The sequence below is a fragment of the Pleurodeles waltl genome, chromosome 8 (assembly GCF_031143425.1).
Source record: "Pleurodeles waltl isolate 20211129_DDA chromosome 8, aPleWal1.hap1.20221129, whole genome shotgun sequence".
Lineage (NCBI taxonomy): Eukaryota > Metazoa > Chordata > Amphibia > Caudata > Salamandridae > Pleurodeles > Pleurodeles waltl.
In genome coordinates this window covers 152,198,389-152,220,458 of record NC_090447.1, presented here as the reverse complement: position 1 = coordinate 152,220,458, position 22,070 = coordinate 152,198,389, and the positions used below count along the sequence as shown (strand labels likewise).

Genomic DNA, 22,070 nt, shown 5'->3' with positions numbered 1-22,070 from the left:
CACTCCACTAGAAAGAAAGGCGCCAAAATGGCCTTTCTATCAAATATACCAATGACAGAAATCTGTAAGGCAGCCACATGGTGTGCGCCTCATACATTCACTAAACATTACTGCGTGGATGTATTAACAACACAACAAGCCACAGTAGGACAGGCAGTACTAAGAACATTATTTCAAACAACTTCAACTCCTAAATGCTAAACCACCGCTTTTGGGGAGATAACTGCTTACTAGTCTATGCACAGCATGTGTATCTGCAGCTACACATGCCATCGAACGGAAAATGTCACTTACCCAGTGTACATCTGTTCGTGGCATGAGACGCTGCAGATTCACATGCTCCCTCCCACCTCCCCGGGAGCCTGTAGCCGTTATAAGTTGATTAAAAATTAAACTTGTACATTTGTAGATTTGCAAATATAACACTTTTAGTCACATTATGTACATACATACTTACTCCATTGCATGGGCACTATTACTATATACACAACTCCTACCTCACCCTCTGCGGGGAAAACAATCTAAGATGGAGTTGACGCCCATGCGCAATGGAGCCGAAATGGGAGGAGTTCCTCGATCTCGTGACTCGGAAAGACTTCTTCGAAGAAAAACAACTTGTAACACTCCGAGACCAACACTAGATGGCGGGATATGCACAGCATGTGAATCTGCAGCGTCTCATGCCACGAACAGATGTACACTGGGTAAGTGACATTTTTCATATATCTTAATATTATACCCTGTCGTACAAGGATATTGCAAGTTACCGAGGAGTTCCTAGAGCAAATAAAGGAACAAGACCAAGTTCCATTATAAGGTTATGAACTCCGAGGGGATTTGGAAAATCCTTATGTATGGCAGGGGGGCACATTATCCCATATTATACATTGTCACACCATCACCTTTCCCACCAACCACTTTAATCCTTAGTTCATATCAAATAGGGAGCCTGAGGGCCAATATGAAGAATAAAAGTAGAATCTCTAGTGCAAAATTAAACACATCTAAAAAGCTGTTAGACATTTGTTGCAAAAAGATATGAGAATAAGGTTAATAGATGTCAGTTAAAAAAAAGAAAAGCTGCAGTAGCTCAGAATGTGTAGATACGTGCAGAAAGATTCTAAACTTTTCTATAATTACCCAAATAGTGCAAAAAAGACACATTTTGCCATATATACTTTCTGCTTGTCACTGTACAGGGGAAAAACAGAACAGAAGGAAGAAAGTCAAGGTATTGTTTTTTCTTAAAACAGCTGCTTTAGTTATGCTCCACGACCCTGCCTGTCCCCTAGGCTGCTGGCTCTGGCAGCAGGCATTAGATTTCAGAACTCAACTGTAATAGGTCAGCCCACATCAAGTATTGATGTACTTACCTGAGTGACAGCATTCTGCTCTTTCACAAGGTGCACATCATACACAGAGTTGTTGTATTCAGTGCCAGGGAATACTATGGCAATGCATGTTTTTTGTGATTGAAAAAAATATATATTGATCTGTTTTACAAAAAACATGGGAAAAGTATTGACAAAGCCCATACCAAACATATACGCTTTGCCTATGCTTGTTTGTACTTTATGTGGCTGTGTAAGGACCGGGATGAGCCTCAACCGCATTTGAGACACTTGATATTCTCCTTTTTTAAAGTTTTAAAAGTAAAGTTTATTAAATAGGCAAAAGGGAAACAAACAGTAGGTTCACAGTATAATATAAAAACAACGTACTGATTACATTTGCACAACAATGAAATGGAACAAGAAAATATTTGCAATTATATGTAGAAAACAGGATAAGGAAAAGAGAAAAAGAAGAAATAGAAAGGGCAAACATAAAAGCATTTTTCATGTAATAAAACTAGTGTTGTTTTAAACAGTGGTAGAATTACAAAAATTATAAAGTATATGTTATCTGAGAAAGTACTATTAGAATGGAAATTCAAATAAGAAAGACAGTATATTCAAGGAGGCTTAGTTACCTTATCAGCTAAGGGTTGATGTATAAAAGTTTTTGAACCTGAGAAATCTAGAAAAATGGTTATCGGAGACCAAAGGGCATTTTGCTTGATAGTTGGAGACATTGGGAAAGTGTATGCCCTATCTAGTCTATGATTATAGCAACCACCACTCAACCATGCTTGAAAGGAAAAAGGTAAAGCATTGTTCCATTTTTAGTAATCTGTTGAACTGCGACTGCAATTATTAACAAGCACAGCAATGAAATCATCAGAAAGGCTACCTAAAAATAAATTAATAAAGGACAATGGTATTTGTGTGTGAAAAATAGTTAATTTGTTTCCATACTTACAACCAAAATTGATAGGTGGAGGGGCACTCAAAAAATATGTTTAATATCAGAAACTGATGCAGAACAGGACCAACAAGATGATGAAATGGCATTGTCAGACTTCAGGAGTAATTAAAAGATGATTATGAATAAAAAAATAGAGTGAGTTGTGTTTGCAGCACTTGATGTCTTGCTGATTTTAGGCCATAATTTGTTCCACAAGGGAACAGGGATGGAGGTGTGCAGACCTGCTACCCATTTTAATTCAAGGGTTGATTTTGGTCGGTCAACAGGAGGAGAGGTAAGTTGGGTATATATTTGAGAGGCAGTAGGGGCAGTTAACAGCATTGTTGGTACAGGTGAGATAGGAAGAGGGAAAATGGATAATCAATTAACTGAAAGGTATGTGGTAGAAACAGAAGAGATCAATGGCTGAAATCTGTGTTGAAGCGAGTGAGGGAAGTGAAAGATGGATTGAGCTTGTGAAAAAGATAGGTGAGTAGTAATGGATCAGTTGAAGAGTCCATAGTAGACCTTTATCTGTGCATGCTTTCCAAAAAATAGCTTTATTATTAATTTTAATGAGTTTATTATACCAGATCGAAGAGTGAAGGAATTGATCCAGAGGTGAAAGAGAAGAAATATGAAATGGACACAATAATCTGCAAGCATTTCTAAGAATAGAAAGAGACATGGAATAAGGGCATACCCCTTGTTGCTTATTCCTTTGAAATTGGGACAAAGATATACGGTGTTTTTATTATTTCATAAGAATGCAGGATAGAATATATATATTTTTTTTTAAAGTAGAAGTGGGAAAGTTAGTTGGAATTGTCGAAAGATAGAAAAGAATGATGGGGACTAACATCATTGTCATAGAATTTAACCTACCCCACCAGGAGAGAAATGGCAGATTCCATCATGAATTATGGCTGGATAAAGTAGAAAATAAAGTAGTAGAATTAAGGGTCAAGGTGTCCTTTACAGAATTAGTGAACCAAAGGCCCAAATATTTGATTTTTATCAGGCTCCAATAAAAACCTGAAGGGAGGAAATCATTTGTGAGACACCATTTATTAATTGAAAGGACTTCACATTTGTCAGAATTAATTTTATAACCTGAAAGAGAGGCAAAAGTGGAAACTGCATTTAGAAAGGGTTGTAAAGAAGAATCAGGAGAGGCCATATGTAAAAATATCAGCGTAGACTGAAAATTTAATTTGCTTATCTCCATATTTGAAACCTTGTATGGCACTATTTTGTTGAATTTTAGATACAAAAGACTTGAGAGCATGAATAAAAAGAAGAGGAGATAGGGGAAAGCCTTGTCGTACACCTCTGTGTATTAGAAAAGGAGAAGAGAATAATCCATTGACAAATATAGATGCAGAAGGGGAAGAGTATAAAAGAGAGACTAAGTTGATGAATTTCTTTCCAAAATCAAACCATGAAAGTGTAGAGAATGAAAATTTCCAGTGTATCTGATCAAAAGCTTTCTCAGCATCCACTGAAATAGCTGCTAAAGAATCTTTATACACTTTAGATTTACTCAGAACGTCTAATAAAAGCCTGGTATTATCAGACAGTTGTCTACCTTTAACAAAACCAACTTGTTTGCAACCAATTAAATTGGGGAGTAGAAGGTCAAAGCGTAATGCGAGAATCTTAGCAAAGATTTTATAATCAGAATTAACTAAGGAAATGGGTCTATAATTTTTGCATAATTTATGATCTTTATTTATCTTTTGGTATGAACCATATTAAGGCTTCTTGAAATGTCCCAGTAGCAGAATTGAAAGTAAAAACTATAAATGATCAATGTAATTTAGGAATTGTTTAGAGAAGCGAAGGTAGAATTCAGTAGGAAAATCATCAGGTCTAGGAGCTTTACCTTTTTAATAGAGTTAATAGCAGTACGAATGTCCACGAGTTGTGATATCAGAATCAAGGAAAATAAAATCAGTGGTTACGTCAAACTCCTTACGTATAGAAGAAATATATGAAGTAATACCAAAATGTAGAGGAACTAATTCTGGTGCGTAGAGATTTTGATAGAAGTTAATAAATTCATTAAGGATATCATTGTCTCTAAAAAGAGTTATTGATTCATGTCTTAAAATAGTTTCTATTTTAGTTTGTTCCTTTTTAATTTTAATATAATTTGCTAAGAGTTTACCTGCTTTATTTTGACCACCAGAGTATCGCGAACTTGATCAGATCTGGCCTTAATTAAATTATCTAAACAGGTCTTAGATTTGGATGTGAGGTAGGACTGTTCTAAGGATTTGATGTTTCATTAGATCCAGTGTTTTTTTTTTTTTAATTAGTATTCTTTTTGGTGGAAACATATATGATTATAAAATCTCTAGAAGCAGCTTTGAGATTCATGCAAAGCAAAAAATTCCTTCATAAAAGTATCAAAACCTTGTGTGAAAGAGGTATCCAATAAAAGAGAAGTATTGAAGTACCAACGCCTAACTTTTTGGGGTAAGGGGAAGAAGGCCTAGATCTAGAATTACTGGTGCATGGTCAGAAATTAATATGGTGCCTATCACAGCTTGTAGTATATATTGAGATAAAGGTTTAGAAACAAAAGGTGGTCAATCGTAGAGTGAGAGAAGTGTACAGGTGAGAAAAAAGTATATTCTTGTAAACGGGGGTTACAAATTATCCAGGAATCAATAAGGGATCTTTGTTTGAGTGTAGTGAAGTGTTTGTGAACAGAGGAACGGACAAAAGAAGACTTGGAGGAGCGATCTAAAAAAAAAAAAAGAAAAAAAAAGAAGAGGATCTATTACCAGATTGCAATCCCCTCCGAAAACTAAATAGTCATCAGAAATAGACATCAGTTTTGATGTAATGGCAGTCCAAAATATTTTTTTCAGTATGTGTGGGTGCATAAATATTGAAAACAGATATTAGTATTTTATTTACTTGTAATTTTACGAGAAGCCACCAACCTTCTTGATCTGATTCTTGTGATAACCAGGTAACATCCAGAGATTGTTTTACATAAAATTACGTTTCCAATTACCTGCTGAGGAAAATGCATATCCCACCCAGTTTCTAATAAGTGTGTCTCCAATTCAGAAACATGAGTTTCCTGCAGCAAAGCAATATCAGTATTTATTTGGATAAATGGGTAAGAACCTTTGCTTAATAGGTGAACCTAATCCTTTTGCATTCCAAGTAATAATATGTAGTCATAAATAAAGAATTGGATTGAAATTAGCTTATGCTATAAGTAACGAGTAACAAGAACATAAATTCATTACTCAAGCAAAAAATAAAACTTTGGAATTGTTAGCAGAAAGAGAAATAGAAAAGAAAATAACGGATTGAAAGAGAAGGAACAATATGGAGAATACCAAATATATAAAAGAGAAGAGATAGGAGACAGTCTGAAAATAAAACAAAAGAAAAAGATGCAGATAAAGAAAAGAAAACATGAAATGGATAAAAGAAATAAGGATGTTGACAGGGACAAAGTAAGACAAAAAACATACCAAATACGAAGACAAAATAACCTGCTGTGGTGCGACCACAAAAGGGAAGATGACAACAACTGGGATCCAGAGGCAGCCGGAGGGAATAACATCCAGACCATTATAATGGGTATAAAAATAGGAGAGGTTGCTGGACACGACAGAAAAATTACCTAAGAAAGGAAGAAAAAGATATATATTATGTTGTACAAAAATATACTTCTAAAAGAGCAACAAACTAATAAAACATGAAGTTAAGTAGTAGATTAACCCAAATCTTACAACAAGATAATACAACAACCTGAAACGTAAAAAGAAAGTTATATAATTCCTTCAAGTGAAAACATTCTTAGGAGTGTCCATTGTTTCCATTTTACAATTATCAATACATTTCTGCAGCACAAAGGGATCTTCGTACATTGTTACTTTAAAGAAGCACGGATGGAAAAGACCAAATCGGGCTCCCAGTGAACGTAGCGCAGGACACATGTCTAGAAATTTCTTCTGTCTGCTGTAGCTTTAGGCAGATCCTGAAGAAAATATAATGGGTTTCCTTACCAAGTTTTGTGTCCTTTGGTTTTTGATGCCTTAATAAATGTGAGGAGATCTTGATATTTCAGAAAAAATATTGTGACTCCCTGAGGTTTTTGTGATGAGGAGGCATGTTGAGATCAATGACCAAGTCTGAGTATGTTGTATATTAAGCTTAGTGAATTCAGGCAAGTCCAAAATGTTAGGTAGAAAATTTTGGAAACAGAGGTTGTGAGAATCCTTAGTTCCCTCCGCAAGACCATAAATGCGAAGATTATTACTTCTATTGCAATTTTTGAAATCTTCAGTGATTTTCTTAAGGTATCGCTTTGAGGTGTGTAACATCTTGAGCAGTGTCTTGAACAGAAAGCATCTGATGTTCTATGCTCGCAACTCTACTTTCCATCAGAGACCATTTGTCGTCCAGTCGCTGAAGTTTTGTATTAGTTTCCTCCATATAGGGCTTCAAGGCGCGGATCTCATCTAGAAGGAGCTCCATAGAAATAGAGAACATAGGTTTAAAGGGTGATGGAAGATCTTTTTTTGGCCTTTTGTTTGCCGTTAACGGAGTTGTTGGTATTTTAGAAGGTTGTTTAGAAGAAATTGTAGAGGTTAGGAGGTGGAGAAGCACGAATGGGAATCCTGAGGTACCATATCAGGCTGTTCTATATTGGATTCCAACAGAGAAAGAGGTTTTAGTATCCACTGTATACTGAGAGTGTGCTATGCCAGGGGTGTGTAATTTGAAATTCCTAGTTTTCCCCATACATAAATATGTGTTCAAGTAAAACGAAAGTTGTATTATTATTACCTCCAAATTAACTCTAGTTAATATATGATCAAAAACTGTCTTACACTGCAGTCTATTGCAGTGCTTCAGGAAATAGAAAAACTGACTTAAATAAATGGTGACACTTCCCACGAAGCACACAGAACAGCAGAAAGATTAATGAGAGATGCATAGTTGAAATAGTATTCCATTAGTACCAGAGTGTGATGCCTGTGCAGTCTAAAAATACCTCATGTGAGGAGATAAGTGTGTGTCTGGAAAGCAGTCATCCCAGTAAAGATGATGAAGAAGGCATTAATCTGTCACCTGTGGAAGGATCGTGTTCCAGAGAGATTCCGCTTCATGTGGAACTTAAAAACTGCATTCTGGTGAAAATATTGGAGGTATGCATTTAAAAAAAAATACCTCGCAGCTGCGACAGAGCTCTGTTAACCTGCTGCCATCTTCGATGAGAGCTAAGCTTCTTACAGCTTTCTAAGTTCAGATATTAATTGACTTTGTCCAAACTGTAATTTGAGCTAACTGTAATTTGAGCTAAGCAGGGTTTACATGTTTCGTGCAGGGAAGGGGGGAGGGGTCAATCAGTCCATAGGGCTTGAGCAATGTCAAATTTGCAGGGCATTCACATGAATAAGATTACATTCAACTAATCCCAGTAGTAGTCACTGAAATAGCCAGTGATTATTCTTACAATCTGACATAGTTTTAGCCATTATAGACCAACATTGCCCTCCCCCGTATTAAGGAACCTGCAACCCCATTTGGATGTGCATGCTATGAACAGATGGTTTATTATGGGCGTTTGGTAGGAGAGGCCTAGGGTAACAGATTGACCTTTGGTATGCCTGGGATTCTTCTTGGAGTCTTATTTACGGGCTGTACTTCCCACAATTTGCGCTTCCTCAAGTAGCAAACATAAAATAGGAAGCTAGGGGCATAGGGTGGGACAAGTAATAAGCTCTGATGTCATCTGCTGATAAAAACTGTATGTTGTCAATTGCGGATCCCCTAAAAGAACATTGAGCAGTGGTATCTGTTAAGTAATGTTTCTATTTTATGTATATGGTGCAGTGAATTAAATGTACTGAGAAAGAAAAAAGAATAATTTGCTTCCTCGTCCCCTGGCATTTTCTTCTGAACACTAGTGCATATCCCATGGACCAGTGGTGCCTTTGAGTTCAGTGTAATTTCTCTTTCAGTATATCTGCAGTATGTTTGCCATTCTTGCTAGCTTTTTTTTTCATAAAGAAACCAGTAAATCAACCTTAACATGGAGTCTGTTGCAGGTGAAGATTGTTATTGATGTCCGCATTTATTTTCTTTTTAAATTACAGGTAAAAATGCTGCTTCTAACGGAGAAGTATACATTTGGGTGAAAAGCTGCAGCAACCTGCCAGTTCTGAGGGGCAACCGCATCAACTCGTTTGTTAAATGGTGAGGATGCTTGTGGGCAGCTAGTACATAATAAATGGGGTCACTGGTGGCCAAACCTGGTTTCTCTTCTGTAAATATGCAGTGACTTCTGGTAGACTCCATCTACCAGTAAAAGATTACTGTTTTGAGTTGAATCAATAGAGAGGGACCTTCAAATGGGTTCAGCATATCCTCTACAAAAGATACCCAAGGTTGATTGTATGTTGGATGCACTTATCTTGCATTTGAGGTCTTTAGGACTGTGATTTCGTTTTTTTCCCTTTGGATGCAGCCCACCTCTTGATCAGCATATGCAAAGACCATTTGTGAGTGGATTTTGTTCTGGAGGTCTGTAACTATTTTTCTGATGGATACACCTACCTGTGGATTCCTCACCTAAAGAATTCTACCCCACGCGCCAGCTTCGACGGAAATTTTCCTCTAGCTCTGCACGTCGACGATGACGTCACAATTGCCGACTCAACGCAATGCTGTATGACATCATCCAGGCAATAAGAAGCCCTCGTCGACGTGCAGACGTCAGCTCCCTTTTTTCCGTGCCTTCGAGTAACGGTTTTTCTTCGAGGATAACAGGGAGCTACAGTTGCACTTCAGTGTTACTATGTTGCAGCCAAGAAAATCTGGCTTTAAGCCTTGTAACCAGTGTGGGGGTCGGATGTCGGTCACTGACCCCCATGAAAATTGTTTATGGTGCCTTAGTTCCGACCATGAGGTCGAGTCATGCGGTTCGTGTCAACGCATGAACCCTAAGGCACTTAAGGAGAGAGAGGCGAAATAATTCCTGGCCCGTTCCAAGAAAAGGAAGGAAAGGCGTCATCATAGAGAGTCTTCTTCGAAATCTTCGAAGCCTCATCGACGCCACGGGGACTCTCGGCGTCGTCACGGGTCTCGGCACCGATCGAGCAGGGGCCGATCCAGGTCCAGATCCAGATCTCCGTCAGCTCGGCGCCGTCCGTCGTGGGAGGTTAGCCCGACCATCACTCCTCTGCCTCCAACGACTCCGGCTTCTCCGACTTCACCCTTGTCGGTGTTTGAAGTCGAGCCTCATCAGGAGCCGGTGGCTTCTCCGGAGCAGGAGATGCCTGGTCCATCATCGGCCTCTATGCCGGCGCCAGTTCCGCAGGCTTATTTGGCTTTCCCTGCGCCGGGTACGGATCCCGCTGCATTTTTAAATGCAATGTCCCATATCTTTTCCACCATGGCACCTGGTGGAGGACATAAGGGTCCATCAGGCCCTTTGGCTTTTAACTTGGGTGCTCCGGCTCCTTACAAGCCGACACCCTTTATGCCATTTCTTCCTTCTGGAGCCGCTTCGGCGCTAATGCCCTTGGCGTCACCCAGGAGGCCTGTGACGCCAACAATGTCTGCTACCCCGGCGCCGGTGGATTCTCCACAGATCCAGTCTACAGTTAAGTTGCCTGTGGCGCCAGGGGTCTGGCGTCAGATGGATCCGAAGAGCGGCGCTGGTGAAGATCTTCGGTGTCGGCCGGCGCCTTATCGACGCTGGGACTCGAATCCAGGCTCCAATCCAGGAGATTAGCATTACGCCTCCTGGAGGAAGAGGAATACAGCAGATGGCATTTGGAGGAAGGCGAGATCTTGGAGCCGTCAGGTGATTTCCAAGGCTTGGACACAGCAAGTGGCATTGACACTTCCTCTGAATGGGATTTGGCTTCCCCAGGGGAGTATACTGAGGAAGCTGCATCATTTCATGCGGTAATAAGGAAGGCTGCAGACTTTTTGGACCTTCCTCTTCCTGCTGCAGAGATGAAAAGAAACCTTCTGACTGAAGTGCTGTATCCGGCTTCTGTAGTGGCGGAGCCTCTCTTGCCCTTCAATGAGGCTCTCTTGGACCCCATTAAAGATATCTGGAGGAAGCCAGTGACTTCAACAGCCGTCAACAGGGCGGTAGCGAGACGCTATTGTGCGGCTCCAGGTGACCCAGACTTTCTCTACAAACATCCAACTCTGGAGAGTTTGGTTGTTCAGGCATCGTGCTCATCTCGGTCAGCTCCTGGTTCGTTCCCTGGGACCCCTGCGGACAGGGAGTCTAAGACGATGGACTAGGCAGCAAAGAAGGCCTTTTCTTCGTGCAGCATGGCCTTGAAGTCGACCAATGCAACTTGCATTTTGGGGCGTTATATTCATGCCCTTATGGAGGAGGCAAAGGGTCATCCTGAATTGCCACAGGAGGTGTTGCATCTATTAACGGACGTTCAGGCGGCGGCGACCCAGGTGATTCAGTCTGGGTTGGACACCTCAGACTCCATGGCAAGAGCTATGGGTACATCCATAGTGATGAGGCGTCAGGCTTGGCTGTGTTCATCAGGTTTCTCCTCGGATGTGCAGGCTACTCTCCTGGACCTGCCTTTTGACGGAGAAAAACTCTTTGGGACAAAAGCAGATTCTGCCCTTGAACGTTTCAAAGAGAGCAGAGCCACAGCGAGGTCGTTGGGACTTCAAGCAGCCACTTCCTCTACCTTTAGATCCGATAGAAAGTTTAGAGGTTTTGGTCGTGGCTCCTCCTTTCGTGGCAGGTTCCAGGCGCCACAGCAATCTGCAGGATCCCTGCCTTACAGATCCTTCAGAGGGAGGGGTAGAGTACGTACGAGCAGCACTCTGCCTCTTCCTCAGGAGGGGTGCAGCAGGGAAAGCAGCCTTAGTCCTCCACCACTCCTTGCTCACGTGTCTCCGGTAGGAGGGAAACTTGCCCGATTTCTTCCTATGTGGGAGTTTATAACATCAGACTCCTGGGTCATCGACATCGTGAAGAAAGGGTATGCTCTTCCCTTTCGGGAGTTCCCTCCTCCCTTCCCTCCCCGCCCATCCTTCTGTTCGGACGACCATCTTCTGTTACTACAACAGGAGGTGTTATCCCTATTGTCAAAGGGCGCAGTGGACTTGGTTACGGAGCAGGAGAGGGGTTAGGGCTGTTACTCAAGATACTTCCTGATCCCCAAAAAGGATGGTCGGTTGAGACCAATCCTGGACCTGAAGATTTTGAATTGTTTCCTCGAGCAGGAAAAGTTCAAGATGCTGACCCTATCACAGGTTCTTTTGGCATTGAACGAAGGAGATTGGATGGTGTCTGTTGATTTGCAGGATGCGTACTTCCATATTCCGATCCTCAAATCGCACAGGAATTATCTCCGGTTTGTAGTGGGGTCGCAGCATTATCAGTTTGCGGTCCTCCCGTTTGGTCTTACTTCAGCACCTCGAGTCTTCACAAAGGTGATGGCGGTGGTTGCGGCAGAGCTCAGAAGAAGACGAATAGCGGTGTTTCCCTATCTGGACGATTGGTTGATCAAAGCCAAGACTCCAGGGCTCGTGCGGCGTCACCTGCAGTCGACAACTCAGTTGTTGTTCGACCTGGGTTTTTCGATCAATGTGCCCAAATCTCACCTGGAGCCCTCGCAACGCCTCCTGTTCATAGGGGCAGTACTGGACACAATATTGAATCGAGCCTTTCCTCCGCCCCAGCGGGTTCAGGACATTTCGATGTTTCCAATTGGAGCGGTAGTTCCAGTCCTCAAGGTCCTACGTCTGCTCGGTCTTTTTGCTTCTTGCATACTACTGGTCACTCATGCACGCTGGCACATGAGGGCTCTTCAGTGGTGCGTTTGCAGGCAGTGGTTTCAGCACAAAGGAGATCTGGAGGATTCGATCAGGATCTCCAGAGACACTGCTGTGGATCTTCAGTGGTGGGCTGTGGTTGGCAACCTGTCGCAAGGAAGGACGTTCTTGCTGCCTCCGCCAGTGGCCACGGTTGTAAGGGATGCTTCCACTCTACGGTGGGGAGCTCATCTGGGGGACCTGGAGATCAAAGGCCTTTGGTCTCCAGTGGAACAGAGGTTTCACATCAATCTGTTGGAATTGCGGGCTGTATGTCTGGCACTCAAGGCCTTTCTCCCTTCCCTTCGCGGTCAGTCAGTCCAGGTCCTGACGGACAACACTACCACGATGTGGTATATAAACAAGCAGGGAGGAGTGGGGTTGTATCTTCTCTGCAGAGAAGCTCTTCGACTCTGGTCCTGGCTTCAGGACCACCAGGTTTGCTTGGTAGCAAGTCATTTGGCCGGGGTTCTGAATGTACGCATATCGGTCGACCACGAGTGGCGTCTTCATCTGGATCTGGTTCTTTACATCTTCCAGATGTGGGGGTGTCTGAGGATAGATCTGTTTGCTACTCAGGAGAACGCGCAGTGCCTGTTGTTTTGCAGCCTCCAGTATCCGGTGCAAGGAGCTTTGGGGGGACGCGTTTCAGATGTCCTGGAAGGGTCAGTTGCTTTACGAGTTTCCTCCCATACCCCTAATTCCTCGAGTTCTGAGGAAGATCCGCCAAGACGGGGCCCAGGTCATCTTGATAGCCCCGGATTGGCCGAGAAGGGTGTGGTATTCGGATCTTCTCCAACTCTCTCTGTGCCCTCCACTCCGTCTCCCTTACAGGGTAGACCTCCTCCCGCAGTCGCAGGGGCAGATTCTACACCCACACCTCCAGAGTCTGCACCTTCATGCCTGGAGATTGAAGGGGGCAATCTGAGTGCTTTTTCTCTCCCGCCGGAAGTGGTGGATGTTATTTTATCGCCCAGGCAACACTCCACCAAATCGATTTGTGCAAGTAGGTGGGCTAGATTTGTAGGTTGGTGTGGAGAGAACCAAATTAATCCCTTAAAGGCTCACTTGTCTGACATATTATTATTTGCTCTTTCCTTGGCACTGAAGGGTTGTGCAGTTGCCACAGTTAAGGGCTATTTATCAGCACTGTCGGCTTTTCTGTGCCTCCCAGATCAACACTCCTTGTTTAAATCTCCACTTGTTTTGAGGTTCGTTAAGGGTCTCACTAATAGGTTTCCGCCCACTCCGTTTGTTATGCCACAGTGGGATCTTAACTTGGTATTGACATTTCTAATGGGATTGCCATTTGAGCCAATGCACTCTTGTTCTTTGCGTTTGCTGGTATTAAAGACTGTATTTCTGGTAGCCATAACCTCGGCCAGAAGAATAAGTGAGCTTCAGGCTCTTAGTGTAGAGTCTCCATACCTTTCCTTTTTTAGAGACAAAGTGGTGTTAAGGACCAAGGCAGCTTTCCTCCCGAAGTTTCTTACACCCTTTCACTTGGGGTAGCCTATTACTCTCTCTTCCTTTTACCCTCTGCCTCATCCATCCAAGGAGGAAGAGAGGCTCCACCGACTGGATCCACGAAGAGCATTGAGCTTCTTTGTCGACAGGACGAGGGAGCTCAGGCAAGATGATCAGCTCTTCGTTGGATACGTGGGGAAGAGGAAAGGCAGAGCAGTCCACAAGAGAACGCTGTCCAGGTGGGTCATTCTCTGTATCAAGCTTTGTTATTCTTTAGCAAAGAAAGAACCACCTGTGGGGCTTCGTGCTCATTCCACCAGAGCTAAGGTTGCTTCTTCGGCTTTGGCTAGGGGTGTTCCTGTGGTTGACATCTGCAAGGCGGCAACTTGGGCATCCCTCCATACTTTTGTCAAACATTATTGTTTGGATTCTGAGGTCAGGAGGGATGGCCATTTTGCACGCTCAGTGCTGCAGGATTTCTTGGTTTGTCCATTCAGGTACCCACCTCCGGAGGTAGTACTGCTTTGGGACTCTATTCTTTAGGTGAGGAATCCACAGGTAGGTGTATCCATCAGAAGAATAATTTACTTACCTTCGGTAACGCTTTTTCTGGTGGATACATTAACTACCTGTGGATTCCTCACGGTCCCACCCGCCTCCCCGTTGCCTGGCTGGTCCTACCACGAAATCCGTGGGTGAGCACTGTTGTCTTGTATATTTGTATATACTTGGATCATGTATATAGTTATGGCATGTATATATGTATTTCTTTCTCTGATTTATATAATTCAAATAAACATGATTGAACTTGACTGACACATTTGTTTCCATATGGAAGAGTTATTGCCGTTAGTTTCTTTTTATTTTTATTGTAATAAATGTTGCGTTTTCACTTCACTTTATGTGATTATGTTCTCTTCAAGGTCAATGTTCACCTGTTCGCCTCATTCTGTGAGTGTATCTAACCTGTCTTTCTGTCTGTGGGGAACTGAAATGTTGAGGTGTTTTTTTTTTTTCAACATATGGTCTATAATTGCAAGCTGGTAAGATGTGCTTGAGTAGCTCTACTCTAGGACCACCATCATAGCGCCTGGTCTTTTTTAGGCAAGCCTATCTACATGCATATGTTCCTACACTACTTGAACCTGTTGTCTGAGTGGTGGATTCAGAGTTTGACAGATGCAAGACATTCAAAGTATTGACTGTCCTGCCCGCTTTATATGGAGTGTACCAATACCTTCAAACTCTAAATAGGGGGATGGGACATCTGCCAATTTTTGGTGGATATCCCACGTCCATCAGAATCTAAGTAGGGCCTCGAGTAGGCTCCTCATTTGGTAGGCGACGATTTTAACACAACTCTTTTGTCCTCTTCCTACAATTAAACAGATAGTATTTGTTCCCTAGTTATTTCAGGGACCAACAATCCGAAACATAGCTATTTGGTGTGGTGTTACTTTATGGGCGAACCTTTGGTGTCCACAGGGAAGTAGACACCAAATTTGAATAAACATGCAGCTGAACAGTAGGGAGTGGCATCACATCCCAAGTGCCTCTGTGTGTGTCTTTGTACTTGTGTGTATGTGAGTGTGTGTGTATACGTCTGTCCATGTGTTGATTGCTGTAGGTGTGGGTTCTTTCAATATATTTTCCTAGCTTTTGAACACTACTATAGCAATGGTGTTTTTAGTATGTGTTGTTATTTTCAGAAAAAAATAAAATTAAAATTAAATGCAAGAACATACTGCGCTGGCAGTGCATGTGGCGTATTTTAAGTAGTTATTATTTTTCTCCAAAAGCACCGTTCTTCCAGATACCAGCAGAAAAAGTCGCCAGAAAACACGGACTGTCGACAAGACTGTCAACCCGGTGTTTAACCACACAATGGTGTATGATGGATTCAGAGCTGAAGATCTCAGAGAAGCATGTGTAGAACTTACAGTCTGGGATCACAACAGGTTGTCCAACCACTTTTTAGGAGGACTGCGACTGGGCTCAGGATCAGGTAACCCATTACGTAATCATTATAGCAACATCTTTGTATCACAATTTATGGACAACCAATCTTGTAATGCTGAAGTACAGTGAGGAAGCTGTGGGTGTTTATTACTGAAACAGTAATAGTGAAACACATGCAGCCCGTGTGTTCCCTCAATATCTGACACATATGTTTGTTAGCATAACTACTCATCGGTTCTCTTTATCTAATTTATACACGGTGTAAAGACCACCCAGTTGCTTATTATAATTCTGGTGTCTTCTGTCAGCTTCATGCTTACAATTACTGAATAACTGTCAATCCTCAGTAATCCACGAGAAAAGTCAATATCAAATTCATGCATAAACTAATGCAAGCCTTCATACCAACTTGTTAAACTCACCTAGACCATCCATTTCTTAGTCTTGCACACCAAAACGAAGCCTGATATCAAAGAAATTATGCAAGAGAACACTTTGCTGTTGGGTTATTCCACTGGTGTAATTAATTTGTTGAGTGAAGCTGAAAAAGGTATTAACTCACAATTCATCAACCACAAAGGTGTGCACCCTTGAAGAATGTTATCTGGAGTAACTTCTGCACCAAATGGAAAAGAGCCAGGTAGCACTTATCATAGATGAAGGCACCATTCCTCCCTATTTATTATGAAGAATGGAGTGGTGTATGTGTAAAGATTTCAATTATTGTACTCCGATTCAGTGGTGCAGAGGTTTAACCCCCTTAACTGCCAAGGCTTTTCTACCCCAGTGCTGAGTTTCTTTTTGGCAATTTAGGATACTTTGCGCTTAAGCCCTCATAACTTTTTTCCATATAAGGTATCCAGGCCAAATGTGTGTGCTTTGTCCCCCCCCAACATCATGGAGGCTTAAAGAGAACCCAGGGTTTGTGGATTTCCATGGAGGGGACTGAGAAAATAGCCAAAATATAGCTGATTTATTTTTTTTGGGGGGGGGTGAGAAAAAAGTGCTCTGCAAAAAAGTGTATTTTTTTTCCTAAGTAGGTAGAAACGGCTATGTGTGACAATGTTTTAATCTGTAACTTCTTGTCACTATAGCAGATTTACAAAAGCAATATACCATTATGTCCACTGGGCAATTCTGGTTGCAGGGCTATATAGGGTTAATAGATTCTCGAAACTGAGCTGCACCTTTCAATGTTTTTACCTTGTGTACCTAGTATAGAGCAATTCATATATTAAAATGTAAAGAGTGAAAAATGGGTATGAAGGGAAACCCATGTATTTCTGAAATGTACACCAGTTACTGAGTTATTTGTGGATACCAATAGTAGCATGTGATTCAGAGGGCATTTTGCAAAATGTCTTTTTTCTTACTCAGTTTACATTTGGAAAGCACAAATGCAGAGAAGTTCAATTGGTAATAACAAAGGTTCTACTATTATATGTTTCCATATGTCTCCAGTAAAAATGGTACTCCACTTGTGCGGCTCGGCCTAGCACCTGCAACACAATACATCATCAAAACATGACCTGGAGACATCCCATTTTACCCAGCAGAATCTTTTTTTATTTTTATTTTTTTGCAATGTTGGCAGCTGTAGAGTTTTAGCCCTAGCTCAGCTGACACCCAGCATTTCCACACGTCCCACAAGAAGATGGCACCTCATTTGTCAGAGTCATGCGCCTGCAGCAGGACAAAGCCCAAAATGGAAAATTAGCATTTACTTTTTTTCCACCTATTAATTGCCCCTTTCCTGCAATGTTGGTGACTGCTGAATTTGGGCCCTAGCTAACCCAGCACCCAGGGAAAATAAAAAAAATCTGCAAAAGTTTTGTGGCATGACTGGTGTGGCTCTCAGCAATCTGTTTGACCCAGACGTCCTTGCAAACGTAAAACTTTTGGCTAAAAACAAACGTTTTCCTCATTTTTCTGTGTCAGAAAGTTCTGAAATCTGCAGGGAGCCACACATTTCTAAACAATCAGCATTCCCCAATTATCACTGTTTTTTTCTCAATATTGTACCTCTCTTGTTTGGGTGAGCCTTGTGCCCGCGACAGGAAGAGGCCCAACACGGAACACGCAACACGCAACATAGACACATCAGATTTTTGCAATTTTGGTAGTTATAGATTTTGGGCCCTTGCTCAGCCAGCACCCAGGGGGAAACCTACCAAACCTGTACATTTCTGAAAGTTAGACACCTGGGGGAGTCTAGGGTGGGGTGACTAGTGTGGCTCTCACCAGGTTGTTGTACCGAGCCTTCCTTCCAAACCTAAAAGTTTGGCTAAAAACACACATTGTCCCAGATTCTGGACTCTGTGGGGAGTCTCAAATTTTCTACCACTCATCATTCCCCCATGACTCCCTTTAAAAATACGACCTCATTTGTGTGGGTGGCCCTAGTACTCTGCAACTGGAAAGGGCCCAATAGGCAAAACAGACAACTATTTCCACTGAAAACTGACCCACTTCATCCCCACTTTTGAATTTGAAAAAAAGGAAACCTCTGGCGCAAACACTGTGGAGGTTCCTTTTAAACCCTCCTCACTGTTGGCTGTCAGTCATACTGGGGAGGTAGTGCTGACCACCACTGAAAGTGTTAATGAAAATGTCTTATTATAGTCCCTTGTTCGAAAAGGCTCCAGAACTGTTTGCCTAAATATGGGTCAGAATGTTTTAAGACATCTTATTTAACTGTTTCTTCGCCGTTATTGTGGGAGAGCATCATCCTTTTATACAGAAAGAAAGTACTGAGCAACATCCTTATACAAATGTTAAACTAATAAGTAGTGTAGAAAACCGCTTTGTTAGACTATGTTTGAGAGAGACAGCGGTCTTGAATTGAGGTTAAGCTGAGGTCCCTAACAGGCCAAGCGATTGGGGACCTAAAAAGTAAAAGCAAGTTTCTGTGAGGAACATTCCAGAGCTTACCGTTGGTAGTTTGGCAGTAGCAAAAAGATTTTCCTCAGAGAAACATGCTTAAGATATGACAACTAAACATTCCATTTATTAGAAAAACATGTTATAATTCCCACCTCAATTTAGTTAAAAGTAATGAAAAGATACCAAAATGCAAAAATAAGATGTAGGGAAAATGATTAAAAAATTAATTGGAAACCATTAGAATCAAAGTCACCGTTATATTAGAGGATGTTGTACACCTGGTCCTAGGGACCTTCCACAGGCAACTGCCCATGGAGTAAGGACAGGAAAGGACTAGTGGGTCTGCCTTGGTGAGGAGTCACATTAGTGCTTGGTCACTTTTATGGAAGTCAAAATTAGCCATGCTGTAATACAGGATGATGTTCTCCACATTGTCCTGCTAAAGCTTTGAGCAACACTCAGAGTGGATCAACCCAGGAGATCTTAGCTGCTGGGCTTACATAGTCGGTTTACCTTCAGATATAGAATAACACCATTTTTTTGGGATGAAAGCGGTCAAGAGGTAAGGCTAAAGGCCCAGGGCATGCTGAGTCAGGGCCTCATGACGCTTGGTCTAGTTCCAGCTGAAGCATTGATTCTAGTGTCGAACACCTCACAGGAGGGCAAGCCAAAAATATAGCCAGCTGATCTCCAGAGATGAACAACTCTGTATGTTTTGACTCTTTGAATTTATAGCAAAGGTTCTTTAACTTATTTGCTGGTTGTCCAGATGCTTCCAAACTTTCAGGACCTGCTTCTTGGACTGCTGTTGTCCACTTATAGTAATGATCACAGCCAAAGGTCCATTTCACCAGAATTCACTGGTTTTCTTCCTTGAAGGTGCATCTACTCTGTCCTGTGGGTCTGTGCTCTGTGTCTCAGAGAAGTGGATCCACAGCAGATGGGCCTTTTATAAAAAAAGACCCTTGGGCCCTCATTGTCCTGTGGACCTGCAGGAAGTTAGCTATTCTCAATCTGAGGAGCAGAAGCAGAGGTTTCACACTCCAGTCCTCCTCCAGGCAAACAGGAATAATTCCAATCAGGTAGTCTTTGTAAGTCTTCTCACTCAGAGCAGTTCTCAGATTTGGACGTTAGGAACAGTTATTCAAACCTGCTAGTAATTTGCAGAATTCACAAACAAGTCAGTTTGAAACTCCAGCACAGTCTCCTCCTTCGTTTTTCAACAGTATGTCCCAGTTCCTGGTCCCCAGCATTGATTTGTTTTTAGCCTTAAACCCCAGTTTTGACAGATAATGGAACAGATCCTTAATTCATTTTACATCTCTTCCTCACCTATATAGTCACGCAGCCATCAGTCTCTGGGATCAAATATCAACATTTCTCTTCTAGGTACCCTGATTTTCGGTCATCCTCTTTAGGAGGCTACTGTCAGTCTGCACTCCCTGAGCCAATGTTGTGGCTTCCTTTTGGTACTTATTAGCCAAAAAAAAGGGAAGAGTTTATGGGTAGGTCTGTCAATCCCTTTTCAAGAGTGGGTTGCTGAGACAGAACACAGTACTGTTGCTGTGCCATGGTGATTTATGGATCCCTTCATTGAAAGTGCTCTGAGCTATCACTTTAGAGGACTTTAGGAATATGATCTACAAATACTACTTGCATCTGAAGTTGTTTTCAATGTTGCATAATAAAGTTCTTCTTTCTTCAGTAAGTGACATCATGGTTATATCTTGAAATTTTACATTTTAGGGAAAAGCTATGGTACCCCTGTGGATTGGATGGATTCTACCTCGTACGAAACTTCACTGTGGAAGAGAATGATAAGCTCGCCAGATCAGTGGGTAGAGGATACACTTCAGCTTAGAATGCTAATGATGGCAAAGATGACAAAGTAAAATCATTGATACTTTAATTTTGTTCTCATATATAGTGGTATCCACTTACAGGCACTCTGTTTTTTCTAATAATTAAAACCTCATCCAGCAAAATGTTTACTTTCCTCCCAATTGTACCTTGAGATTATTTTGCAGGTGTAAAAAAGTGTTGGATTAGGGCATATAGAGAGAAACAAAAAGTAAACGTGTACTTTTAAAAGAAGGACTTTCACTTTAACTTTGTAAACAGTCATATGCAGGAGTTCTCATGTCTCAAAACTGACGGTTAAATGGAAATAAAAAATAAAATTGAATGTTAAAATATTCCTATTCATCACTAAATGCACAGCCTTTATATTGTGTCAAATAAACTGCCATATTTTTAGACAGTAATGCTGCAACAGATTAGTTGTCAATATGTACATATTTCACAAAGTAAACATGTTTAAAATATTGAGCACTTTTTCTACGGTATTCAAATAAGTCAAATATATTTTAAATAAGGCCAGTGTCTCATCTATCTCTAAAAGGTTTTCTGTACTTAGATAATAGTTTTAGAAATAAATTAGAAATCAGAGTAGTGCAATTCTCGGTACCCAAATCAATTTACTAGTTTTTAAAGAAGAAAAACATTGGCCATACATTATTGCCACCACTAAGATATGGGATAAAGATGGGTACAGGGTTCCTTTTGGTTTTCACAGTTGGGCTAATGGACCGTTTATTTAAAATCTAGAATTAAGTCATGTGTTGCATTATGTTGCTCTTGTTAAATGTTTGTTATATATTCTTGTATGACTGGCAGTAGGAAGTCTATAGTTTGGGCAAGACTGTGAACGTACCTTGTGCTTTCACTGAAACAATTTTATTTTGTAATCAGAAAAAACACCAGTCCTTTATTTAAATAAATACAAATATTGTACAAAACATGATGTTATTGCATTATTTAAATCAATGTACCTAAAATGAGTAACATGTTTATTTTTGCACACTTAAAACGTAGAAGGGCAAAGCTATTATGCACTAAATTAAAGATTATACCTTCCCAGAAGTTTTAGTTGTCTGACTCAGGAAAAATGCCTGTAAATCAAGGTTACACACTGTCTTGATGATCTGAAGGGACCACAAGTGTAAGACAAGCCTCACACTGTACAAGAACAAACCCCATCAGCCTCTGTCTAGAGGCATCAAAGTCCAGTCAAGAGAGGGGAGATCAAGTAGACTTCATTATACTTCAGTTGCTGCTGCTGATGTGGGGGTGAGGAAGTGCCTTGCACTACTAAGTGATGCAAAAAAGCTGTGGGGTAGCTGACAAACCCAAGTAATGCTGTTTATCTTGTCAATATACACTTTGCTATTCTCTATTTGAGTTTGTTACCAAACAAAAGGAAAATCCCAAATGGAATATCAAGTATTTTTTCATGAACATCTGAAAAACAAAGTTCAAAATGCAACAAGGTATGTTGATGCAAAGCTACAAAGGAATTCTTGACCTGACCGATATATGCGTGTAATGCAAATTCATGCTTGAATTATCGTTATCAAGTGACTATATCCATCCTAAATCAATGGGGGGTTCAATAGCCTTAAGCACCAAAGAACCCAGAGTACATCCCGTTTTTAGCTGTTGCATCCATCATATTGGACCTCCATTCAGGAGTTGGGTAGTGAAAATTCTAGATCTCGTTTGTGCATTAGCTAAATGAAATACCAAAGTAACTACTGTTAGATGATATAATTAGTAGGACTGATTGACTG

General features: G+C 41.3%; 1 protein-coding gene across 19 annotated transcripts in view; it reads left to right on the top strand.

Moving 5' to 3' along the window:
• SYTL2 (synaptotagmin like 2) overlaps window positions 1-21,239 on the top strand; it is a 389,039-nt gene extending 367,800 nt beyond the window's left edge. For all 19 annotated transcript variants that reach the window (XM_069203964.1, XM_069203962.1, XM_069203967.1 and 16 more), the window contains 3 exons: window positions 8,421-8,520; window positions 15,399-15,604; window positions 20,188-21,239. In XM_069203964.1, the coding sequence (XP_069060065.1) occupies window positions 8,421-8,520; window positions 15,399-15,604; window positions 20,188-20,333 (452 nt within the window). In that variant the 3' untranslated portion in view covers window positions 20,334-21,239. The remainder of the gene's footprint in view (window positions 1-8,420; window positions 8,521-15,398; window positions 15,605-20,187) is intronic.
• The last annotated feature ends 831 nt before the right edge of the window (window positions 21,240-22,070 follow it).